The sequence below is a fragment of the Lepidochelys olivacea genome (assembly GCF_965140295.1).
Source record: "Lepidochelys olivacea isolate rLepOli2 genome assembly, chromosome: 7".
In the NCBI taxonomy this organism is placed as follows: domain Eukaryota; kingdom Metazoa; phylum Chordata; order Testudines; family Cheloniidae; genus Lepidochelys; species Lepidochelys olivacea.
Genome location: NC_140417.1, coordinates 1,494,157 through 1,518,705, shown reverse-complemented (window position 1 = coordinate 1,518,705; position 24,549 = coordinate 1,494,157). Strand labels below are relative to the sequence as shown.

General features: G+C 48.8%; 1 protein-coding gene across 2 annotated transcripts; it reads right to left on the bottom strand.

Annotated features, from left to right (window-relative positions):
• Positions 1 to 89: 89 nt before the first annotated feature.
• IMPDH2 (inosine monophosphate dehydrogenase 2) lies at positions 90 to 24,549 on the bottom strand. 2 transcript variants are annotated; one of them, XM_084633996.1, is made up of 15 exons: positions 24,391 to 24,549; positions 23,526 to 23,574; positions 23,076 to 23,177; positions 22,183 to 22,257; positions 21,424 to 21,630; positions 14,476 to 14,563; positions 13,520 to 13,719; positions 10,981 to 11,071; positions 9,618 to 9,713; positions 7,928 to 7,999; positions 5,580 to 5,723; positions 1,601 to 1,745; positions 1,346 to 1,489; positions 776 to 859; positions 90 to 352 (listed from the first exon to the last, which is right to left on the bottom strand). In XM_084633996.1, exons 1-15 carry the CDS (start codon positions 24,486 to 24,488, stop codon positions 331 to 333), a joined length of 1,617 nt encoding a protein of 538 aa, XP_084490122.1. In that variant the 5' UTR covers positions 24,489 to 24,549; the 3' UTR covers positions 90 to 330. The 2 variants fall into 2 exon arrangements, with proteins under 2 accessions (XP_084490122.1, XP_084490123.1); XM_084633997.1 differs by lacking the exon at positions 7,928 to 7,999.

The window sequence follows — 24,549 nt, the reverse complement described above, 5'->3', positions numbered from 1 at the left end:
AGAGTGACAGCATCACTCGGGACAGGAGTCGGGGACTGCAACCTGGGGAAAGGAGGCCTGAGGTGGTGAAACTGAGACAGGCAGACAAGTCCCACCTCTTTTCTTTTATTGTAACATATGTCCAACACAGGCCAGGGCCTGAGTCCTGCTGCCCCCATGGCATTGGGAGCCCTGGACGGATGTCTTCACAGGGAAGGAGAACAGCTGCTGAACCCAGGAAGCAGCAGGTGCTTGCAGGATAATGGCACTTCTGTGAAAGGAGCAGCTCAGGTGCATGGCAGCTGAGTGCTGCAGAGCAGCAAGGTGCTGAGTACAGGCACAGACCCTCCTTCAGAAGAGGCGCTTCTCATATCTAAACGGACAGGAAATAGTTAGCCATGGGCACTGGCCCCTCTAACTCTAGGCCTGCCCTGCCCAGCACACAGACCCCTGCTAGCAGAGGGGGGACACATACAGAGCTGGGCCTGGTGACCCCAGGAGTAGTACACCAGAGGTCCTCTGTGCTGGGACAGTCAATTGCATTAGATCTGCTCTGTTAGGAGAATCCAAGGCCAGTGCAATCATGGAACAACTCTGGCTGCTACAAACAGGGAAGCCAGTAACCATCCCCCCCAAAAACAGCCCAGCTCACTGCAAGCCAATGGGATGCAGCATGTACCACTGCATACAGGGACAGCAAGGGCAAGGCCAACAGCATTAGACGTGTGCTGGGCCACATCCAACAGTGTTTGGAGCCACCAAGAGCCCAGTGAAGGGCTGCACTGGCAGGACTTACGAATGGAGGCCGTGAACTCCTCCTTCCACTTGGGCAGATGTTGTCCTCTTTTCAAACTTCAGTTCTCCTGAGTACATCATGGCTCTGCCAAGGGAAAGCAGATTGGGGTCAGGCTCCCCCAGGCTGCAGCTAGAAGGCCTCTGGCCCTCAGTGTGCCATGAGGAGCTGCAGGACTGGGGAGAGACTGTATTGTGCAGTGGGGCAAGGAGATTTCACACCAACTGCAGCACAGGAAGAGCAAGGCTTTGCCTCCTTTCCCCTCCATTTCTGGCAGGAGCAGAGCCAGGCAGCCAGCTCCAGCACCTCCCTCAGTAAGACTGCCTGGGCAGTCTGCAAAGGGCAGTGCTCTCCCTCCCAGCACAACTCCTCCAGGGTGTGCCCACTGGGGACTGAGAGGAGAGAAGGGGCTCCAGCTCAGTTGCGCCACAGAGATCAGGGTCTATGAGACATGGTGGGCCTTGACTACAAGCTGCAAGAAGCCAGATACCAGACACTAGCTTAGGGATGACAAGATGAGCTCCATGGAGGCACTGAGGATTAGTTGAGCGCACACACGGGGAGGTGTCTTACCTGACTTGGGTCAGACTCTTGGCACCGATATCCTGACAGGAGTGCTGGATCCCAGCGATCAGGTACGGGATGAACTTGTGGATAGAACCTTTGTCTTGCACTGCACCAGAGACCCCCTGGGCCACTTTAATTTTATCTGTCTCACTGTGGATGGTTGAAAACAAAAGGCCCGTGGAACAAACCAGACCTGGCAGGCTAAGGCAGTGATCTCACAGACTCAGGGACCTATTGCCTCTCATGCCAGGTCTCTCCTACCTGAAGTATCGAGTCTGGCTGCCCAAGTTCTTGTCCATAGCATCCAATGATCCCATTCCCCGGTATTTCTTCAACCTAATTCCGTCCGAGAAGAAGTACTCTCCAGGGGCTTCCGTGGTTGCAGCCAGGAGAGAGCCCATCATCACTAAAGTCAGTGAGAAGATTAGTGACAGCTCAGGGAGCAGGAGCGGGACGTGCAATGCTCATTGTGGAGATGCAGCAGGTGAGCTTACATTGGAGCAAGGCTTTTGTTCAGCCACTGGGGGGAAGGGGAGGGGCAGAGCCTGCATCTTAGGAGGGGGGCAGCCTGACCCTGTGATCTGAACAAACAGTGAAATCTAAGTACACTATGTCCACTGGATCATAGAATATCAGGGTTGGAAGGGACCTCAGGTCATCTAGTCCAACTCCCTGCTCAAAAGCAGGACCAATCCCCAATTAAATCATCCCAGCCAGGGCTTTGTCAAGCCTGACTTTAAAAACTTCTAAGGAAGGAGATTCCACCACCTCCCTAGGCAACGCATTCCAGCGTGTCACCACCCTCCTAGTGAAAAAGTTTTTCCTAATATCCAACCTAAACCTCCCCCACTGCAACTTGAGACCATTATTCCTTGTCCTGTCATCTGCTATCACTGAGAATAGTCTAGAACCATCCTCTCTGGAACCACCTCTCAGGTAGTTGAAAGCTATCAAATCCCCCCTCATTCTTCTCTTCCGTAGACTAAACAATCCCAGTTCCCTCAGCCTCTCCTCATAAGTCATGTGTTCCAGCCCCTGAATCATTTTTGTTGCCCTCCGCTGGACTCTTCCCAATTTATCCACATCCTTCTTGTAGCGTGGGGCCCAAAACTGGACACAGTACTCCAGATGAGCCCTCACCAGTGTCAAATAGAGGGGGACGATCACGTCCCTCCATCTGCTCGCTATGCCCCTACTTATACATCCCAAAATGCCATTGGCCTTCTTGGCAACAAGGGCACACTGCTGACTCATATCCAGCTTCTCGTCCACTGTCACCCCTAGGTCCTTTTCCGCAGAACTGCTGCCTAGCCATTCGGTCCCTAGTCTGTAGCTGTGCATTGGGTTCTTCCGTCCTAAGTGCAGGACCTTGCACTTATCCTTATTGAACCTCATCAGATTTCTTTTGGCCCAATCCTTCAATTTGTCTAGGTCCCTCTGTATCCTATCCCTGCCCTCCAGCGTATCTACCACTCCTCCCAGTTTAGTATCATCCGCAAATTTGCTGAGAGTGCAATCCACACCATCCTCCAGATCATTTATGAAGATATTAATAAATAGAAATGAAGGGATCCCCTTTGTCCACGTGTTTGTTGACCCCCTCAAAGAACTCTAATAGATCAGTAAGACACGATCTCCCTTTTCAGAAACCATGCTGACTTTTGCTCATCAATTTATGTTCTTCTATGTGTCCGACAATTTTATTCTTTACTGTTGTTTCAATTAATTTGCCTGGTACTGATGTTAGACTTACCGGTCTGTAAGTGCTGGGATCACCTCTAGAGCCCTTCTTACATATTGGCATTACATTAGCTATCTTCCAGTCATTGTGTACAGTAGCTGATTTAAAGGACAGGTTACAAACCATAATTAATAGTTCCACAATTTCACATTTGAGTTCTTTCAGAACTCTTGGGTGAATGCCATCTGGACCTGGTGACTTGTTACTGTTAAGTTTCTCAATTAATTCCAAAACCTCCTCTAATGACACTTCAATCAGTGACTATTAGATTTGTCACCTACAAAAGATGGCTCAGGTTTGGGAATCTCCCTAACATCCTCAGCCATGAAGCAAAGAATTCATTTAGTTTCTCCGCAATGACTTTATTGTCTTTAAGTGTTCCTTTTGTATCTCGATCATCCAGGGGCCCCACTGGTGGTTTAGCAGGCTTCCTGCTTCTGGTGTACTTAAACATTGTGTTATTACCTTTTGAGTTTTTGGCTAGCTGTTCTTCAAACTCCTTTTTGGCTTTTCTTTTTATATTTTTACATTTAATTTGGCAGTGTTTATGCTCCTTTCTATTTACCTCACTAGGATCTGACTTCCACTTTTTAAAAGATGCCTTTTTCATCTCTCACTGCTTCTTTTACATGGTTGTTAAGCCCTGGTGGCTCTTTTTTAATTCTTTTACTGTGTTTTTTAATTTGAGGTATACATTTAAGTTGAGTCTCTATTATGGTGTCTTTGAAAAGTGTCCATGCAGCGTGCAGGGATTTCACTCTAGTCACTGTACCTTTTAATTTCTGTTTAACTAGCCTGCTCATTTCTGCATAGTTCTGCTTTCTGAAATGCCACAGTGTCGGGCTGTTGAGGTGATCGCCCCACCACAGGAATGTTAAATGTTGTTATATTATGGTCACTATTTCCAAGCGGTCCTGTTATAGTTCCCTCTTGGACCAGATCCCGCGCTCCACTCAGGACGAGATCGAGAGTTGCCTCTCCCCTGGGGGGTTCCTGTACCGGCTGCTCCAAGAAGCAGACATTTAAAGGATCGAGAAAGGTTGTCTCTGCATTTCATCCTGAGGTGCCCTGTGCCCAGTCCATATGGGGAGAATTGAAATCCCCCACTATTATTGAGTTCTTTATTTTGATAGCCTCTCTAATCTCCCTTAGCATTTCATCGTCACTATCACTGTCCTGGTCAGGTGGTCGATAACAGATCCCTACTGTTATATTCTTATCAGAGCCTGGGATTACTATCCAGAGATTCTATGGAGCTTGTGGATTCATTTAAGATTATTTCATTTGATTGTACATTTTCTTTCACATATAGTGCCACTCTTCCCTCCCCCTCACCCAGCACCACCTCTTCTGTCCCTCCAATATATTTTGTACCCCGGAATGATTGTGTCCCACTGATTGTCCTCACTCCACCAGGTTTCTGTGATGCCTATTGTATCAATAGCCTCCTTTAACACGAGGCACTCCAGTTCACCCATCTTATTATTTAGACTTCTAGCATTTGTATATAAGCACTTTAAAAACTTGTCACTGTTTGTCTGTTTTTCTGATGTGTCAGATTCTTTATGTGAACGTTTCTCATCTGATCTGGCCCATACTTTATCCTCTTCCATCCCCTCCTCATAACTAAAACCTAGAGAATCTCTCTCAATAGACTCTCTTCTAAGAGAAGTCTCTGGCTGATCCACGTGCGCCTCTGCAGCTATCAGCTTCCCCCCCCATCTCTTAGTTTAAAAACTGCTCTGCAGCCTTTTTAATGTGAAATGCTGGCCAGCTGGATCCAGTTTGGTTTAGGTGGAGCCCATACTTCCTGTACAGGCTCCCCCATCCCAAAAGTTCCCCCAGTTCCTAATAAATCTAAACCCCTCCTCTCTACACCATCATCTCATCCACGCATTGAGACTCTGAAGCTCTGCCTGCCTACCTGGCCCTGCACATCGAACTGGAAGCATTTCTGAGAATGCCACCATAGAGGTCCTAGATTTCAGTCTCTTTCCTAGCCCGTCTTTCCTACCGCTGGGCAAAATGGCCTAGATCACGAAGGAGCCAAGACACAGCCAGGTTTGTTTGGCACTCTGCTTAGAAGAAGCCTAGTGCATGGGGCATCTGGCAATTCAGGATTATGGGGCACCAGCACACCTGTTAGGAGAATGCTGCACTGTCCTGGCAGTCTCTCCCTGCCCAGAGCACTAGAGTAGTGTGATCAGTGCCCTATGCAAAATGTAAATACACCAGCAATCTCTCGCTCCTGGCCCTGCTCTGATGGTGTTGGCACTGATGCTGACAAGGTCAGGGCTTTTCAATGCTACTGCCCTTGCAAAGCTCCCGTAACACTGCCAAGCGAGCACTGCAAAGTAGTCTGCAGTCAGTAAGAAGTTCACTCATTGGGTTGATATTCCAACGGCAAAAGCAAATCACCCACAAAGGAGATACCCCTCTGAATGCCCTAAGCTCCCCCCGGCCTCCACCCAACCCTCATTCCCCCTCACTCCCCCTCACCTGTGGAAGCACCTAGTGCCAGGGCCTTGGCAATGTGTCCCACGGTTTGGATCCCTCCATCTGCAATCACTGGGACCCCAAATCTTCTGGCATATTCAGACACTTTGTACACCGCTGTGGCCTGGGGCCTGCCACAGGCCAAGACTAGATCAAGGAAGAGAAAGGGTAAACGGTCAAGTACCAGGTGCTGCAGCAGTCCCCCTTGGTTAAAGGCCCTTCAGCTTTCAGTCACACACAGACCTCCCAGTCTGCTTCTCCCCGTGGAATAAACCACACGAAATCAAGCAGCCCTGGCCCCAAGTCTCTGAAGGCAGGTGAACGGGGGCTATGAAGTAACTGCTGCCCCAATGCCATAGAGAAGCTTTTGCAGTGGTTACAGAATGAGCCAAGAGACCTGGTGAAATCATGGACACCAGCTGGTCAGTCCTTAAGGGTGCTGATTCACTCACCACCTAGTGTTCAGCCAGAGGTCTAGTAAGACACAGAAAGAAGCCAGACCCAAGAAACCCAAGCCCAGTGAGTCCCCATATGATTGCTGTGTTCCCAGCACTGCTGATCATCACAATGATGGGATGTCAGCCTCCTGACAGACTGACTCTGGCAGGAAGAGGCATCTGACCAAAAGGAGAGAGTTTGTTTATATGCAACAGAAAAGGAAAGACACAGGGCGGATTGATGTGGTGCTGGAAATGTAAGTTTCCACAGCATAGCAGGGCCTCTAACGTTTAGCCATCAGTGGGGACAAATACAGATTGGTCTCAGATTTACCAGTGCTTTAGCAACTTCAGGCTTTTGACTGTACAAAGAAACACCAGAAGGGAAACCACTGAATGACATGTATTCGGGTACATTTAACAGCCAAGTGCATGCAAATATGCCACAATAACCTTCCCATCCCTCAGATTCCCCCAGCAACACAATCACCAGGAGGCCTTTCCTCCAATCACAGTTAGCACAATGGTTCAGATGGGATTATGAACATGCAAGATTAGTAATTCAGGATGCAAACATCATGTTTGATGCAGGGTTTCAGGCTGCCACTTTGGAGCAGCATCAAGCGTGACAACTCCTAGTAGACTGGTGCTTTGCCAGAAGAGGGAGTCTTTACAAACTAATTTTTGCACTGGCTCACACGTATTTCTCCCTGTGCTCAGCACCAGCAGCTCAGGTTGAGAGGAGAATTCAAGGTGACGATCGTGAAAGAGTCAATATTAATTGGACCCAGCCAGCCGGGAAGAAGCGTCTGCTAGCAATAATGTGAATGCTGTTAGTGTTAAAGAGATGGTCTCATTTGGTACTGCATTGCTGAAGAAGAGACTGAGGGTGCCTTTACAGCAGCCTGTGACAGCACCATCTCTTCTGTGCAAAAGCCTCTGATTTCAAAGAAACCCAGGGCCCCAAGCCTCTGGATCCCATTATTCTCTACCCAAGAACAGAAATCTGCAGCTATATTATAGAAGTAACCACTGAGACCAGCCCTTTATAATTCACCTCTTGGCACGGGGCACATGGGACCATCACAGGACTGTATTTGGCTGTCCCAGCTCCCAGTGCCAAGACTTAAACAGGAGGTGCAGGCTTCCAAAGCAGGGTTCAAAATGTACACACACTTCCCCTGTACTCGGAGCAAAGGCTTGTAAGGGGTGGCACTAAGAGAGGACGGTCATGCTAGTGGGTACAACCCAGGATCCAAATCAGAAACTTCTTTCCCTTTGAAGTGCTTCACAAATAGCAAACAGGGCAAATGCCAAGCTTAATCTTGGTCGCCTACTTGATCCTGTAACAACATCAAAAAGTAGCGCTCGCAAGGTGAGAGGGAGAAGAGCCCTTCCTCACACACGCAGATCAGAATCATTGGCAAAGGGCATGGTTCTGGGATGTGCCTTCCAAGTTTGCCACAGGGTGAAAGTCCCTGTTGAAGTTACATTCACACAGCATGGCTAGTTCACACAAGGCAAAATTGAGCTAAGGTGAAACCTCTCCCATCATTAAGAGACCAGAGCAGATTTGCAGGCTCTGCATAGGCACCATCCTCCCACCTGCCGCACCTTCCAGTTAGAGGCTCAGCAGTACCACTGAGGAAGCTCAATCAGGTTTTTAAATTGGGTTTGGATTAAAGACACTGATGAGCCCAGGTGGCCTTGATTAGGACAATTCAGAACCCTGCTTTAGAAATCCAAAAGACTTCTCAGCATCAGTTTTTGGGTCAACTACCAGTACCCAAAGCCACAAAACCCCAAGTGCATCTACAACCCACTTATTCTCAAACAAGCAGAGGGGCCATGTGCAGCCAATCAGGGTCTTGCTTCAAGACAGAATTAAGGTTGACAATAGGGCAAGTGACTTACTATAGGTGCCCATGACAGAAGACGGGCACTTGGGGCTGTGGGACTTTAGTTCTGGAGGGATCTGTGGAGCAGCTAAACAAAACAAACAAATACAATTTAGAAACGAACAGCAGCAGCAGAATAAAGGCCCCCACGAATGACTTTACCAGGCCGAGCCTGGGATAACTGAGCCACAGCTCGGACATCGAGGGTCCCTCTTAGTCCAATCCACAGAGAAGGATGCTAAGCTGAAGGCCATGTCCAGGGAGCACATCATGGCACTTGGCATGTGCTCTCCCTACTCCAAGGACATTTCAGGGAGTAATCCATCTGATGCTGAAACACTGGATCCTCAACCTGCCTCCTGGCCTTCCTGGCACTGAGAGGGTTAACAGGTTTGGGAAGCTAAGGCTGGATAGACCTCTGGTCCTGAAACACCAGCCACATAACACCCACTGTGAAGAACAGATGTTTTGTCTCTGCAGCCCCCTCTATCCCACTGCTGCCAAGATAGGGACACAGCTCCCAGAGTCAGGCTGTATTAAACACGTTGTAGCATTGGAATCTGCCATCATTTTCTCCAGTTCTCCATGGGTGAGAGCACCAAAGGGAGAATGAAAAGAAGCAGGAAAGTGCTGTTTGTGCTCCCAGCAGAGCCTGGCCTGGCCCAGACCAGGAATTGCTGGTGCAGCCGGGGATTGGGTAGCGTAAGGGCGGCTCTTGAATAAAACATTCTTACACGAAAGAGACACGACAGTTTCTCCAGTGCAACACCTGAGACAGTCTCCAAGCAGCAGGTGCTCCCTTAACAGGCAGAGCAAAACCACAGATCCTCTGTACAGGGGACTGTCCTCATAGGGCCCCAAGTACTGCTGCTGGAATCTGCAGGAAGACCCTGCATGCGTACGGCAAAGGGCTGCTTTTACTAGTCAGCGGCTTGTTTCAGGTCCATTACCGCAAAGGCAACTGATGAAGCACAAGAGGGGCTCTGCAGCCAGACTGCAGCAGCGATGGCCCTTCACATGGCATCCACACCCTTGCTTCTGTTTGTTTCACTTGATGCACTTGGAACTGTGATGTCCAGTTGCAGCTTTAAAACTAGTCTTCATTCCAGGACACGCCCAGCCACTCAGTCTAGTAGCTAGCCAGAGAGCTATGCCCTAGAAACACGGCCTGCCTGGCACAGGCTCCCCTGGGATCCTGCTAACTGCAATAGCTGCATTCAAAAACCTCAGCTTCGGTGGGCAATTGTGAACTGGCACCAATCCAGCAGACCAACTCTCCATTAAACGCACAAGGATCTTACTGTCAGCTGCAGCTGCCACAGGCAGGGCCACGAAAACAACCCTGGGAGTTTTATCACCATCCTCTCTGCTGCCCTCCTAGCTATGCTGGGCAAATGGAAACCCCTACCCACGCCCCCCGATGTCTGTACCTGATGCCCTCTCCTTTGCCCTGCTCACTTAGGTGGAGATCAGATGAGTGGCACTTTTACGTTCCCACACCCAGCCATGGCATGTCTTTGGCATTACACAGCTATAAAATCCTATCGCAGTTACACAGGCCCTGCGGCAGACAGTCACCACCACAACAGCACCAGAACTCAAGGACTCTGGCTCCACGGACTTATTGTGGGTTCTGGATATGAGGTGGATGTTTAGCAGATATTTGTTCTTCTAGCTATTGAGAAGATATTAAACATTTTCTTTACCTTCTTGTGTGATGCAGATGGAGCCGCTGCCCATCCCGACCCTTAGAGCATCGACCCCTGCATCGATCAGATTCTTTGCCTGAGCAGCTGTCACCACTGAAGCAAACAGACGAAGGTTTTAAAATGAGAACATTGTCTCCTTTCACCGCTAGGAGCTAACCAGTTGCCCTAGCTTCCTGCAAAGGTGCTTCCTCCCTGAGATGGGTTGGCGGGGAAAGGGACCTCTGCACTTGCACAGCACCTTCCACTCGGGCATCTCAAAATGGCTTCCACAAACAGCACCCGAGTCAGCTTCGCAGCCCCGCAGTGATCTAGGGTTGGAGAGTGCTCCCTTTTGGAGGCAGGCCCATGGTGTCGGTGTGCGTGGTAACACAACAGGTCACGCACAAAGTCAGTTTAAAATCTCAACAGCAATCCGGCACCAAAGGGCTGGTTCTCAACCAACCAACAAGTGTGTGCATGCACCAGTCACCACAGCCATGGCATGTGCACACTGAACCTGGGTGACAATCAGGCCTTGATGTCCAACTGTTCTAGGAACAAACCCTACCATCTTGGTGTGCAGGGACCAGGGGTCAGCTTCACACTTACACAGCCACCCCCTCAAGGGGGATGGGAGGATCAGCCTGATGTCAGAGCCTGGGTAGGGGTGGGGTTAGCCTAACATGGTCCCTCCCAACATGGTTCGTTTCTGGCCGATTTCCCAGGGCCATGCTTCTCTACTGCCCTTTTCACTGGCATTGTACTGGCTGCTGAATCCACAAAGTTCTGGATGTTAAAGTGCTTCCCACCTATCCCAATGGTGCATGGGACTCAGTGTTGCAGCTAGACTAGTAAGGCCATTATAATGCATTGTACAATGGCAGAGGAAGCATGAGACATGCTTACGGCCATGCAGGGGACAAAAGGCTGGAGCAGACACTATGGTGCGTTAGCAACACATTTGGTAACGCAGATAAAGACAAGAGGAAAAGAGTTAAACTCTGCTCAGCCAGATTCACATGGATGTTTCCATTTATTTTCCACACAAAGTAGGAGTCCTCCAAGAACCAGACACCTGAAATTCTAGAAAGCTTTCTAACCAATGTTACAGAGCCCAGAGAGAAAAGGATCAAGGCTGGAAACAAAAGAACTAACTGCAGGGAATTGCACACACGGCATTAACCCTGAGTGAAAAGTTTTTATATAGAATGGAAAAGAAGTGTCCCTCAGGTGCTGAAGCATATTCTATACATCTGAGATATCGGTCAAAAGTCCAACTGGACAGCTGACAGGGATGCTTATATAAAGCAGGTCAACACATCTTTCACTGCAACTGAAAACAGTCAAAGTCTAGAAGCTAAAATCCCATTTAGCAGATTACCATTGCCTCCAATGACCTGTAGGTTATGGTATTTCTCCTTGATATACTTGATCATGTTGATCTGGAAAATGGAATTGCCCTGAGAGGAATCCTAGAAGAGAAAGAAAAACAAAAATCAACCAAAATAGCTATAAAGGATTTTAAATCCAGCCCTAGGAGAGTCACAGAGACTTCAGCACATTGCAAACAGGTGATTAATTCACTTCAGTACTGAAAGACCCCACTGCCCAGGCTCAGAAGGCCCAGAAGACATGAGCCACAAGAAAAAACCACCACAAACTTCCATCTTACAGGACATTTCAGCCTAATGAACGCAGATCTCACAAGACAGACAGACACAAACACTCCCAGAGACTAGAACAGCTCACACTGAGGGCTAGATTCCAGTCCTCTCAAATCTAAGAGCTGCATTCTTTAGAGAATTATTTGCATTTTGAGGCCTCAACTTGTGAACCCCATGACAAGAGGAGGGCTGCCAATCTCATCCTGAGTGAGGTCACTAATATTTCCCTGAAAGAAAGGGTGTGGGGAGGTCAGTCCAAGCCCTTAGCACTGGAATGGCAGCTAGCCACCTGTCTATTCCTCATCTTCCAAATGGTCCTGTCCCACCCCCACAAAAAACGCACATGTCCATGTTACAGTCTACACAAGTGAGGAAGGATGGTCCCATGGTTAGAGCACTGGCCTTGGCTAGGAGACCAGGGTTCAATTCCTGCTCTGCCACAAATTGTCACTTAACATCACTATACCTGTCTCCCAGCCCCAGAACTGGGATGGCAGCACTGCCTGGCCTCAGAGGCGTCGTGAAGATAAAGACTTGATGACGACTGTCAGGTGACGGGCCCCCCAAAGTATCGAATGCTGAATTCAAAGAGACTCTTGAGATGCTCAAGGAAGACTATTTCCAACTCCCATGCATGCAGTTTGGTTTTTGTCATTCAGTTTACTCTGGGTGTGCCTTCACAGCACAGTCCTCTCCAGTTACGACAGGTGAGCGCTCTGGTTACTGTGCCGGAACTAGCCTGCCTTGGGCGAGGCCACGTCTACCCTACATGCGCCGTCGCTGTACCGCCGTAACCCTGTTCGTGCAGACACAGGGCTCGGCGACACCTGAAACGCTGCAGCACGTCAGTGTAGACACAGCCGGTGCTCACAGGCGGGGTTCTCTCCTTGGCACGGGGTAATCCACCTCCCTGAGGAGCAGTAGCTCGGTCGACAGAAGAATTTTGTCATCAACCTAGCACGGTCTATGTTGGGACTCAGGTCACCACCACCACTCAGGGGTGTGGATTTTTTCATACCCCTGAGCCACGTAGTTAAACCGACCTACATGTCTACTGTAGACCAGACCAGACCACAGCCATGGAAGGGGTTTTTCTGTCACCATAGGAACTCCACCTCCCTGGGCAATGGCAACATTCTTCCCTGGAACTAACGGAAGTTAGCAAAGCTACAGCACTCAGGCGTGAGATTTTTCACCCCTCTGAACACCATAGCTCTGATAAGCTAGGTTTTAAGGCCAGGCCTGACAGCAGCCACACCACAAACACCACTAGTGTTACACAGAGAGCTCGTTAGTAGCACAGAGCGATTGGATTAGCTCTCGAGGGGATATAAATGGAGCCGTTACATCCCCACTGCATTACTAGTTCCAGAGTCAGCATCCCTGGAGCGCCACCTCCCCATCCACCTCATGAGACAGCAAGCTTGAGCTTAAAGCACTGCTTAATTCCAGCTAGAGATTTCTGTATGTGGACAGGAGTCAAGTTAGGGGTAAAATGGGTTATAACTCAAGTTACCTGTGTCGTGAAGACACACCTTAAGAGGCAGGGAAAGTTAGTCACCTTTTTCCCAGGGCAGTGGCAGGAGCAGTCCCTGCTTATGGAGGCTCCACATTAAGTGCACTGGCCCCCCTCATTAGAATGGGAGGGGGAAGGTGATTCTGACTAATCCAGCTAACTAACACGGCCTGCTAAACAAGTGTTCTCTGGTAGAACACTGTATAACCAGACTAACCTATCAACAGCAAGGGCACGTGCAAACTCCTGTGCCCAAATGATCAGACACATGGGGCTGACAGGACAGACTGCTGAGGAGTACTATGTTGGTCCCTCTGTGTTATTTCTTTTAATTATCAGGTAATTAAAGGACACAACACTGTTATTTCACACCAGGAGTCCAACACATGCCTGTACATTAGTCCAATGGTCAGTGACAGACATCAAGCGAACAGAGCACCTTTGTAATTACAGCCATCTAGCCTGAACTCAATATAGCTAGCTGCACAAATCACCACATGCTAGCAGACCAGTATCTAGATCAACACACATGCCATCATAATGCCCCACCATGAACAGACCGGCCATTTAGACTAGAGTCTACCTCCTGCCCCGCAGGTCCAAGCTTGGCCACCTTGTGCCAATGTGCCTATCACAAAGTCCATGATGAAGCTATGCTATGAAGAGGGATGCTAGTCAAAAACTTTTCAGGGTGTGTTGAATCCACTCGACTAAAACAGAAGCCAAGCCCTAGAGCTCACCAACACAACGACATCCACCCCAGACTGCACTAGGAGATCCAGACGGTATTTGTCATCTTCGTGGGTCCCAATGGCAGCGCCACAGAGCAGTTGCTTCTTAGCATCTTTGGATGCCAGCGGGTAATCACGGTTCTTCTTCAGATCTGTGCGAGCGATTATAGCCACCAGCTCATCCTCCTCATTAACAATTGGCAGCTTACCTTGAAATAAATATAAATACACCGTCATTGCAGAGCCTCTCACAAGATAGGTGTCACACCAGACTGGCCCTCAGGGGAGGAGTTCCTACTTAAAGGAACCCAGCTCACACTGTATGCCAGAGATGCAAAGAATGACTGGCAGCCAGAACAGGGTTTGCTTTTGAAACCCAGCAGACTCTGGTTCTCATCCCAGCTGGCAGAATGAGAAGTCAGTAGGACTGGGAAAGGGTTCAGTATTATGATCCTGATCGTGCTACGTAGCCTTTAATTCAAAAAGGGCTCTTGTACTCGAGTCACTCCAGACCCCCCCAAAGGAACTGAGCTGTTCATAAGCCTCTGAAACCAGACGCTAGAAACTGGATACAAAATTAAAAGCCTGCAGCCAAGTGCGGTCTTGGCATTTACAACTTTTCAGCACCTTGACTGGCAGGAATCCCTGAAGTTCTAAACAGACTCAGATGAAGGTGAAGGTTTTAATCTTTTGGCAGGTTGTCACTCTCATTTGGGGCTCCAGGACGGTCCTGTCCTTACCATCCCCTTCTCCCCAAGGAGATTTGGAAGGAACACCTCATGGGGACACCTGGCATCATAATCTTTTATTGTAGGGAAAAACATTTGCACTGAGAAACGAATGGAATGTGTGGAGAGATGAGCATGAGAGCATTTCCACATACACGTACGAGTGTGTGCTCCCATCCTACCCCTGCTCTCTGCCATACACAGCTCTCCCACACAACACACAGCTAGTCACGGTACCTTTTTTGCTTCTCTGCAGAATTTCATTTGCTTCCTTTAATGTTACCCCTGCAGGGGCGACAACGAGATCATCCCGCTTTGTCATAATCTGATAGAAAAGGGGGCAAAGAATTTAAAGTCACACACAAGTGAGAGCTCCTTCCCACCTGATCCAGGACAGGAGAAACAAGCTGCCAAGCAAAGATGCTTCAGTGGCCACTTGCTAGGTGCCAGAGGGTCCCAACTAAACGTGACATATGGAATGGGGGATGAGGGAGCACACAATAGCGTGGAGCAGCCCATGGAAATAAATCCTCAGCCTGCAGCGCTCTATACCCACTCAAACAGTCCACTCAAATCCACATGAAGCCCAGCACACAGCTGTCTCTCCATACTGCCGGGCGACCCAGTGAGATCACCCTGAGAGAAGGAAGAACCTCTCACCCTCTGCTTGGGATTTCACCAGCACAGACTCCCCTCACATCAATAGCTACACAGTCCAGACCAAAGTACTTTTAATAGGTTAGGGAACCTAACTTCAGCACTCATTTGCCTGATATAATCACAGCCTCTTACTGTTCCTGGCAGAAACTCCACCAGTCACTGGGCTTGTTTTCAGACAGTGCTCCCTAGCACATTGGCTTTAGGAGGACTCTGCTTGGGAGTGCCTGATGCTGCAGAATAAAAGAGCAGGGGATGGGAGGAAGAGTTCACATCTAAATTAGGGCTGTCAATTAATCACAGTTAACTCACGCAACTAACTCCAAAAACTTAATCGTGATTAATCGCAAATTTTTGGATGTTTTTCTACATTTTCAATATTGATTTCAATTATAACACACAATACAAAGTGTGCAGTGCTCACATGATATTATTTTTGATTACAAATACATGCACCATAAAAATGATAAATGAAAGAAATAGTATTTTTCAATTCACCTCATACAAGTACTGTAGTGCAACCTCTTTATCGTGAAAGTGTAATTTACAAATGCAGATTTTTTGGGGGTTACTTAACTGCACTCAAAAAACAAAACAGTGTAAAACTTTAGAGCCTACAAGTCCACTCAGTCCCACTTCTTATTCTGCCAATCGCTAAGACAAACAAGTTTGTTTACATTGATGGAAGATAATTCTGCACGCTTTTTATTTACAGTGTCACCTGAAAGTGAGAACAGGCGTTCGCATGGCACTTTTGTAGCCAGCATTGCAATGTATTTACATGCCAGATATGCTAAACATTCGTATGCCCCTTCATGCTTCCATGCTGATGATGCTTGTTAAAAATATAATGCATCAATTAAATTTGTAACTGTACTCCTTGGAGGGGAATTGTATGTCTCCTGTTCTGTTTTACTCGTATTCTGCATATATTTCATGTTATAGCAGTCTTGGATGATGACCCAGCACCTGTTCGTTTTTAGAACACTTTCACAGCAGATTTGACAAAACACAAAGAAGGTACCGATGTGAGATTTCTAAAAATAGCTACAGCACTTGATCCAAGGTTTAAGAAACTGAAGTGCCTTCCAAAATCTAAGAGGGATGAGGTGTAGAGCATGCTTTTAAAGTCTTAAAAGAGCAACGCTCTGATGCGGAAGCTACAGAACTCAAACCACCAAAAAAGAAGACCAACCTTCTGCTGGTGGCATCTGACTCAGATGATGAAAATGAACATGTGTTGGTCCGCACTGCTTTGGATCGTTATCAAGTAGAACCCATCATCAGCATGGACACATGTCCTCTGGAATGGTGGCCAAAGCATGAAGGGGCATACGAATGTTTAGCATATCTGGCATGTAAATACCTTGCAATGCCGGCTACAAAAGTGCCATGCGAACGCCTGTTCTCACTTTCAGGTGACATTGTAAACAAGAAGCAGGCAGCATTATCTCCTGCAAATTGTAACCAACCTTGTTTGTCTGCGCGATTGGCTGACTAAAAAGTAGGACTGAGTGGACTTGTAGGCGCTAAAGTTTTACACTGTTTTATTTTTGAAGGCAGGATTTTTGTACATAATTCTACATTTGTATGTTCAACTTTCACGATAAAGAGATTGCACTACAGTACTTGTACTAGGTGAATTGAAAAATACTATTTCTTTTGTTTATAGTGCAAATATTTGTAATAGAAAATAAATAGAAAGTGAGCACTGTGCACTTTGTATTCTGTGTTGTAATTGAAATCAATATATCTGAAAATGTGGTAAACATCCAAAAATATTTAAAACAAACAACAGAATACCATTTAACAGCGCGATTAATCGCAATTAATTTTTTAATCGCTTGACAGCCATAATCTAAATGAACATGCCTGCCTGTGTCCACTCTGACAAACCAGCACCAGTGTGCATCTGTACAGGGCTCATAAGGTACATATTGAAGACAGACAGCTCTCTTCTCACCGAGTTCAGGGGAGTAACATCTCACCCAAAACTGGGGTGCAGGGGGCTGGTTTGTTCGGTCTCAGATTGCACAGAAAGGAATTCCAGAAAGGGGAGGAGAAGGAGGAATAGCACCCAACACTGATTACTTGAAGAGAGCCTATGAGAGCAATGAGCAGGACGTTAGAGCTGAATCATAAGTGGGATGAGAACCAGTGCTGTTACAGAGAGGCCAAAACACTAGGGAAATAAACTCTCTTGCATACATAGGATTCAATGTTTCAAACAAGAATAGGAAAGGGGCTTTCAGTTCTGCAGTGTAGATGCTAAAGGTACGTCTTCACTACCCGCCAGCTTGTAGTGATCGATGGATCCCCGAATCGACACCGGTACTCCGCTTACTCCTCCTGCCAAGGTGGAGTCAACGGGGGAGCCGCCGCGGTCGACTCACCACTATGAGGACGGCTAGGTAACTCGAACTAAGATACTTAGACTTCAGCTACACGAATAGCGTAGTGGAAGTTGCATATCTTAGTTTGAATCCCCCCACCTAGTGTGGCCCAGGCCTAAAAGGCCTAAGCAGGAGATATGGCGACAATCTCGACTGGCCAATGTCAGAGACAGAGTGCTGTTCTAGAGGGACCATTGGTCTGACCCATTACAACCGTTTGATATTCTGAATAGTTCAGCATCTCTGAAGAAACACAAGCCTCTTTGGTACCAGTCCTGAAGTGACACTGTCAGCGTCTCTTTGGCTAGTAACAGGAGACTGAAAATGGAGTTGGGACAGGAGTGTAATGTCAAGCTGGGTCTATCTTTAGCTCATGCTGACCTAAGTCAGGAGGGAAGCACTGGCCGAGAAGCACTAAAAACTATGCTTATATCTGATGACACCGAAGAGCTACAATTACAGAGCTACTGCAGTACCAGTAACAACAGAATTAGCACCAGAAGGCTTACACAGCTGAGTGCACACTGCAGGCTGATGTGAGGGAGCAAGAGGGAGAAAAGGTTACTGTGAAAAGGAAAGTTTGTTAATGAAGCAAATAACAGAGACTTGGTGGGATAACTCACATGGCTGGAGTACTGTCATGGATGGTTATAAACTGTTCAGGAAGGACAGGCAGGGCAGAAAAGGTGGGGGAGTAGCACTGTATGTAAGAGAGCAGTACGACTGCTCAGAGCTCCGGTATGAAACTGCAGAAAAACCTGAGTGTCTCTGGATTAAGTTTAGAAGTGTGAGCAACAAGGGTGATGTCGTGGTGGGAGTATGCTATAGACCACCGGACCAGGGGCATGAGGTGGACGAGGCTTTCTTCCGGCAACTCACGGAAGTTACTAGATTGCAGGCCCTGGTTCTCATGGGAGACTTCAATCACCCTGATATCTGCTGGGAGAGCAATACAGCAGTGCTCAGACAATCCAGGAAGTTTTTGGAAAGTGTAGGGGACAATTTCCTGGTGCAAGTGCTAGAGGAACCAACTAGGGGCAGAGCTCTTCTTGATCTGCTGCTCACAAACCGGGAAGAACTAGTAGGGGAAGCTAAAGTGGATGGGAACCTGGGAGGCAGTGACCATGAGATGGTCAAGTTCAGGATCCTGACACAGGGAAGAAAGGAGAGCAGCAGAATACGGACCCTGGACTTCAGAAAAGCAGACTTTGACTCCCTCAGGGAACTGATGGGCAGGATCCCCTGGGAGAACAACATGAGGGGGAAAGGAGTCCAGGAGAGCTGGCTGTATTTTAAAGAATCCTTATTGAGGTTACAGGGACAAACCATCCTGATATGTAGAAAGAACAGTAAATACGGCAGGCGACCAGCTTGGCTTCACAGTGAAATCCTTGCGGATCTTAAACACAAAAAAGAAGCTTACAAGAAGTGGAAGATTGGACAAATGACCAGGAAAGAGTATAAAAATATTGCTCAGGCATGCAGGAGTGAAATCAGGAAGGCCAAATCACACCTGGAGCTGCAGCTAGCAAGAGATGTCAAGAGTAACAAGAAGGGTTTCTTCAGGTATGTTAGCAACAAGAAGAAAGTCAAGGAAAGTGTGGGCCCCTTACTGAATGAGGGAGGCAACCTAGTGACAGAGGATGTGGAAAAAGCTAATGTACTCAATGCTTTTTTTGACTCTGTCTTCACAAACAAGGTCAGCTCCCAGACTACTGCACTGGGCAGCACAGCATGGGGAGGAGGTGACCAGCCATCTGTGGAGAAAGAAGTGGTTCGGGACTATTTAGAAAAGCTGGATGAGCACAAGTCCATGGGGCTGGATGCGATGCATCCGAGACTGCTAAAGGAGTTGGTGGATGTGATTGCAGAGCCATTGGCCATTATCTTTGAAAACTCATGGTGATCGGGGGAAGTCCTGGATGACTGGAAAAAGGCTAATGTAGTGCCCATCTTTAAAAAAGGGAAGAAGGAGGATCCTGGGAACTACAGGCCAGTCAGCCTCACCTCCGTCCCTGGAAAAATCATGGAGCAGATCCTCAAGGAATCAATTCTGAAGCACTTAGAGGAGAGGAAAATGGTCAGGAACAGCCAGCATGGATTCACCAAAGGCAAGTCATGCCTGACTAATCTAATTGCCTTCTATGACGAGATAACTGGTTCTGTGGATCAAGGGAAAGCAGTGGACGTGTTGTTCCTTGACTTTAGCAAAGCTTTGGACACGGTCTCCCACAGTATTCTTGCCAGCAAGTTAAAGAAGTATGGGCTGGATGAATGGACTGTAAGGTGGATAGAAAGCTGGCTAGATTGTTGGGCTCAACGGGTAGTGATCAATGGCTCCATGTCTAGTTGGCAGCCAAGTGGAGTGCCCCAAGGGTCGGTCCTCGGGCCGGTTTTGTTCAATATCTTCATAAATGATCTGGAGGATGGGGTGGATTGCACCCTCAGCAAGTTTGCAGATGACACTAAACTGGGAGGACAGGTAGATATGCTGGAGGGTAGGGATAGGATACAGAGGGATTTAGACAAATTGGAGGATTGGGCCAAAAGAAATCTGATGAGGTTCAACAAGGACAAGTGCAAAGTCCTGCACTTAGGACAGAAGAATCCAATGCACCGCTACAGACTAGGGACCGAATGGCTCGGTAGCAGTTCTGTAGAAAAGGACCTAGGGGTGACAGTGGACAAGAAGCTGGATATGAGTCAACAGTGTGCCCTTGTTGCCAAGAAGGCCAATGATATTTTGGGATGTATACGTAGGGGCATTGCCAGCAGATCGAGGGACATGATCGTTCCCCACTATTTGACACTGGTGAGGCCTCATCTGGAGTACTGTGTCCAGTTTTGGGCCCCACACTACAAGAAGGATGTGGAAAAATTGGAAAGAGTCCAGTGGAGGGCAACAAAAATGATTAGGGGACTGGAACACATGACTTATGAGGAGAGGCTGAGGGAACTGGGGATGTTCCGTCTATGGAAGAGAAGAATGAGGGGGGATTTGATAGCTGCTTTCAACTACCTGAAAGGGGGTTCCAAAGAGGATGGATCTAGACTATTCTCAGTGGTAGCGGATGACAGAACAAGGAGTAATAGTCTCAAGTTGCAGTGGGGGAGATTTAGGTTGGATATTAGGAAAAACTTGTTCACTAGGAGGGTGGTGAAACACTGGAATGCGTTACCTAGGGAGGTGGTGGAATCTCCTTCCTTAGGAATTTTTAAGGTCAGGCTTGACAAAGCCCTGGCTGGGATGATTTAGTTGGGGATTGGTCCTGCTTTGAGCAGGGGGTTGGACTAGATGACCTCCTGAGGTCCCTTCCAACCCTGATATTCTATGATTCTATGAAGCACTGTGTAAATGCTAAGCATGACTTTACTGAGCCCAGGAGTTATTCTGCATGGTGCAAGTCCCAGCCAAAGGGATTATACCAGGAGCCTGAAAGCACTATTCAGTGAATAGGAGCTTGGAGGCTTTGGCCTGTGCATTCAAACAATGATGTCACCTTTCCAACGGCCAGGTCACTACAGGAGAGCAGCAGTAGCCAATACAGAACCAGAAGAGACATGATGGCTACAGCCAATAGTGAATGTCTGCCGGGGCAACGGATTCTTCCTAGAAGTATGGGGGACAGATGGATGAGGTCCTGCCCCTTCCCCAGAGGCTCTCAGGCCCCCCTATCCCAGGCTAGTGAAGGGTCCGCAGCTCCCCACAGCTGTCTGGGCCACTCTCACCTGGTCCTGGCTCCAGCTTCCGGCCCGGTGACAGGGTCTCATGGGGGAATAGAAGGGGCCGGGCCTGTGGCAAACAGTGAGAAGGCCATGCAAGGCCCCATGGCCCCCCACATTCCTGCAACCCTGATGTCTGCTGTAGGAAGCAAAAAGGATCATGGCCAGATTGTGCCAAATGGTAAACCCGAGCCAGCAGTCACTGGAACACGCTAGTAATAGGCACAGAGCAATAAGCAACAGAAAGACTAATTTAAACCTGGAATAAAACAAAGAGCCAGGTCCCTGTCCCTGCTGGGCTGGTTCACAAACCTCATTCAAGCACCGAGTCTTCGTCATCACCACACGCAGTAGCACTTCCTAACATAACCCTCCCTGTCCCACCAGGAGTGCAGGACCTCAACAAACAAACCTCACTGAGGGGCAAGTCGTGCTCCTCCTCTTTCAGGAAGTCAATGTCTCGGGATGAGATGATCCCCACCAGCTTAGTCCCCATCTTTCCATTGTCTGTGATAGGAATGCCACAGAATCCATGACGGGCTTTTGCTTCAAACACATCTCTCACTTTGTCCTTGGGGCTCAGCACCACTGGATCGGTGATAAATCCCTGTTCATATTTCTGAAACAAGCACATTCAGAGAGCAAAGTAAACAACATGGATAGACTGAGCTGTAATGTGATGGGCATTTAGCATTCCTCATGATAAGAGAGCTGTGAAGGTCTGTCACCCTCCCCAAGCTGGCAGAGCGTATCACTGGAGTCCGTGGCACATATGCATTTGGAGTTAGTGACTGCAATAGCAAGGATGCTGCATCAAACAAGTCAAGCTCCTTTCTGCCCATCTGTGGGGATAAATTCATTGACACTTTTCAAAATAGGCAGGTGGAGTTTAACCCCAGCATCCTGGCCAACATTCCCCCACACTCAGTAAGCAGGTTCTTGTGTCCCTAGCTGTTGTGGGATATGGCAAGACAGAAGAGCTGATGTGTCCACCTGCACTGACCAGTGCCACTGCTCTAAGAGACTAGAGTACAAGGGGAAATACTACTTGTCAGTTCTCCTTTGCTGAAGCCTACTTCATGGTTCTCAAACTGGAGCCAGACCCCTTTGGACATTTAGTGACTTGCCCAGTTGCTGCAGCTCCCCGTTTCCTGCTTCAGTTGTTCTTTACCTTAACTTTCCGTACTTCATTGGCCTGGAATTCCGGTGTGCAGTTATGATGGATGAATCCAATCCCACCTGTGAGCTGAGAACACACAGAGGCAGCAGTAAGTCACTGCAACAATAGGGTCCCTCAACTTTATTTGGTGAATTCAACAACCAAGTACAGACGGCAGACTACTACTGTAGCAGAGCAAACTGCACTGCTAATGGGGAGCTCAGAGACAGAATCTGAATAGTATAAATGCCAGGATTTCCTTATCCAAAAGACATGACTTGCCTGCCACCCCCCTGGCTACTTATGGGATACCAATGTAAGGAGTATATTCAGGCCAGAAACATGCTCCAATTTCCTTTTAAGATGATTTAACATCAAACTGTTTGTTTTTCCTTACAGAGTTCGGAATAGGAATACAGCAACTGAGAGGCTAGACTGTTAAGGGAACACCGTGATAAATCATAGAATATCAGGGTTGGAAGGGACCTCAGGAGGTCATCTAGTCCAACCCCCTACTCAAAGGGGGACCAATCCCCAATTTTTGCCCTAGATCCCTAAATGGCCCCCTCAGGGATTGAACTCACAACCCTGGGTTTAGGGGGCCAATGCTCAAACCACTGAGCTATACCTCCCCCCTGCTCCAATAGGATACAGAGAAATAAGATCCAACCCACTAACAAGCAAGACCAGCTTAAGGAGATCTGAAAAAACAGCAGCTGGCAATAGTGAGCCTAGTTCAGGACAGCTTGTTTAACACTGAAGCACATTATTTTAAACTGTCCATTTTAAACCAAGTTTAACACCAATGATGTCATCACTCTTGGGAATCTGTATTAAAAAGTTATTCTTCAGTTCACAAGATTCACTTCTTCCACCTTCTAATGCTCTTGTCCATGGGCACTCACCGCCATTGCAATGGCCATGCTGGCCTCTGTCACAGTGTCCATAGGAGAGGAAACCAAGGGAGTCTTTAAGGTTATCTTTTTGGTCAAAGCTGAAGTCAGGTCCTAAAAGAAGGAAAGGTTTGTTGTGGTGATATGCAAGTTCATCCCAAAGCAATTCTACCTGGGCCTGTAAACCAGGGAAACCAGCATGGATTTTTGCTTCATATACCACACACCGCTGCTTTACAACAAGTGCTTTTCTTAGTTCCCATGATCTTCAAAGGGGCACCAATATCTCCAAGAGTTTAGCTCCAAGGGCAGCCAAGATATTAAAAATAAAAAGAGTTTTCTCCTTCTACAATGGCCCCTTAAGCAGACACAAGAAGAGCCTGTTAGCAAAGAATTGGGGTCAGGGAGTGCCAGCTTGTAGTCATTAATTCCAGATAATGCAAACTTCACCTTTATACTCACCACTTGGTCTGCAGTGAAGTCAATATAGCCAGGAAGAATAAGGAAGTCACTAGAAGAGGGAAAGGAAAGAGAAAAACCGAAATCAACTGCATTTCAGTGAAACTGCCCCCAGACACTACACTGGCAGGGCTTTAACATGGCTTGCGTTGTCGGCACAGCGCTGGGAGCGAGCTCCCCCAGTGCTCTAGAAACCCACCTCCAGGAGGGGTGCAGCTCCCAGCGCAGGGGCGCTTTACAGCGCTGAAATTGCTGCGCTCGGGGGGGGGGTTTTCACACCCTGAGCGAGAAAGATGCAGCGCCGTGAAGCGCCCGTGGGGCCATGCCCCGAGTCACACAAACCACCCGCTGCACTCGGGGGTTCCTGCCCCGGCGTCCGGGGCTGGAGGCTCAGAAACGCTCGGACACTAGGCAGCTCCGCTCACCGAGGGGCTTCTCGAGACCCGCCAAAAGCCAAAGCCCGCGGGCGCGGAGCCTGCGGAAGCTCTGGGCGCGGTGCCCGCGGTGCAAAGGAGGATGCGACACAGGGGCAGGGTCACTGGCTGGGGCTAGTCTCACGTAGGTCGCCCCGGGCACAGGCCCAGCACGGGGACAGTCTGGGCCGCCCGCCGGCCCTCGGCGCCGCGCGAGCGGGACAACGCAGCCTGCGTCCGCCGGGGGGCGCTGCAACCACCGCCCGACAGGCGGGGCACACCCGGGCCGCACCTCCCAGGGACCCCAGCCCCACGGGCACGGGCACGGGCACCCCCCCCGGACACCCCCCCCCCGGACACGGGCAACCCCACCCCCCACGGGCACACCCCCCCCGGGCACCCCCCCACGGGCACACCCCCCCCCGGGCACGGGCACCCCCACCCCCCCGGCTCACTTGTAGGTCAGCCCGTCCCCGCAGTTGAGGAGCTGCTGCGCCGTCAGCCCGTCGTCGGGCACGTAGCCGGTGCCGCCGCTGATGAGGTAATCGGCCATGGCGCCTCGGCGAACGGCTGCGCCGCGTGGCCCAGAAAGAGCCGCCCCCCCCCGCGCGCCC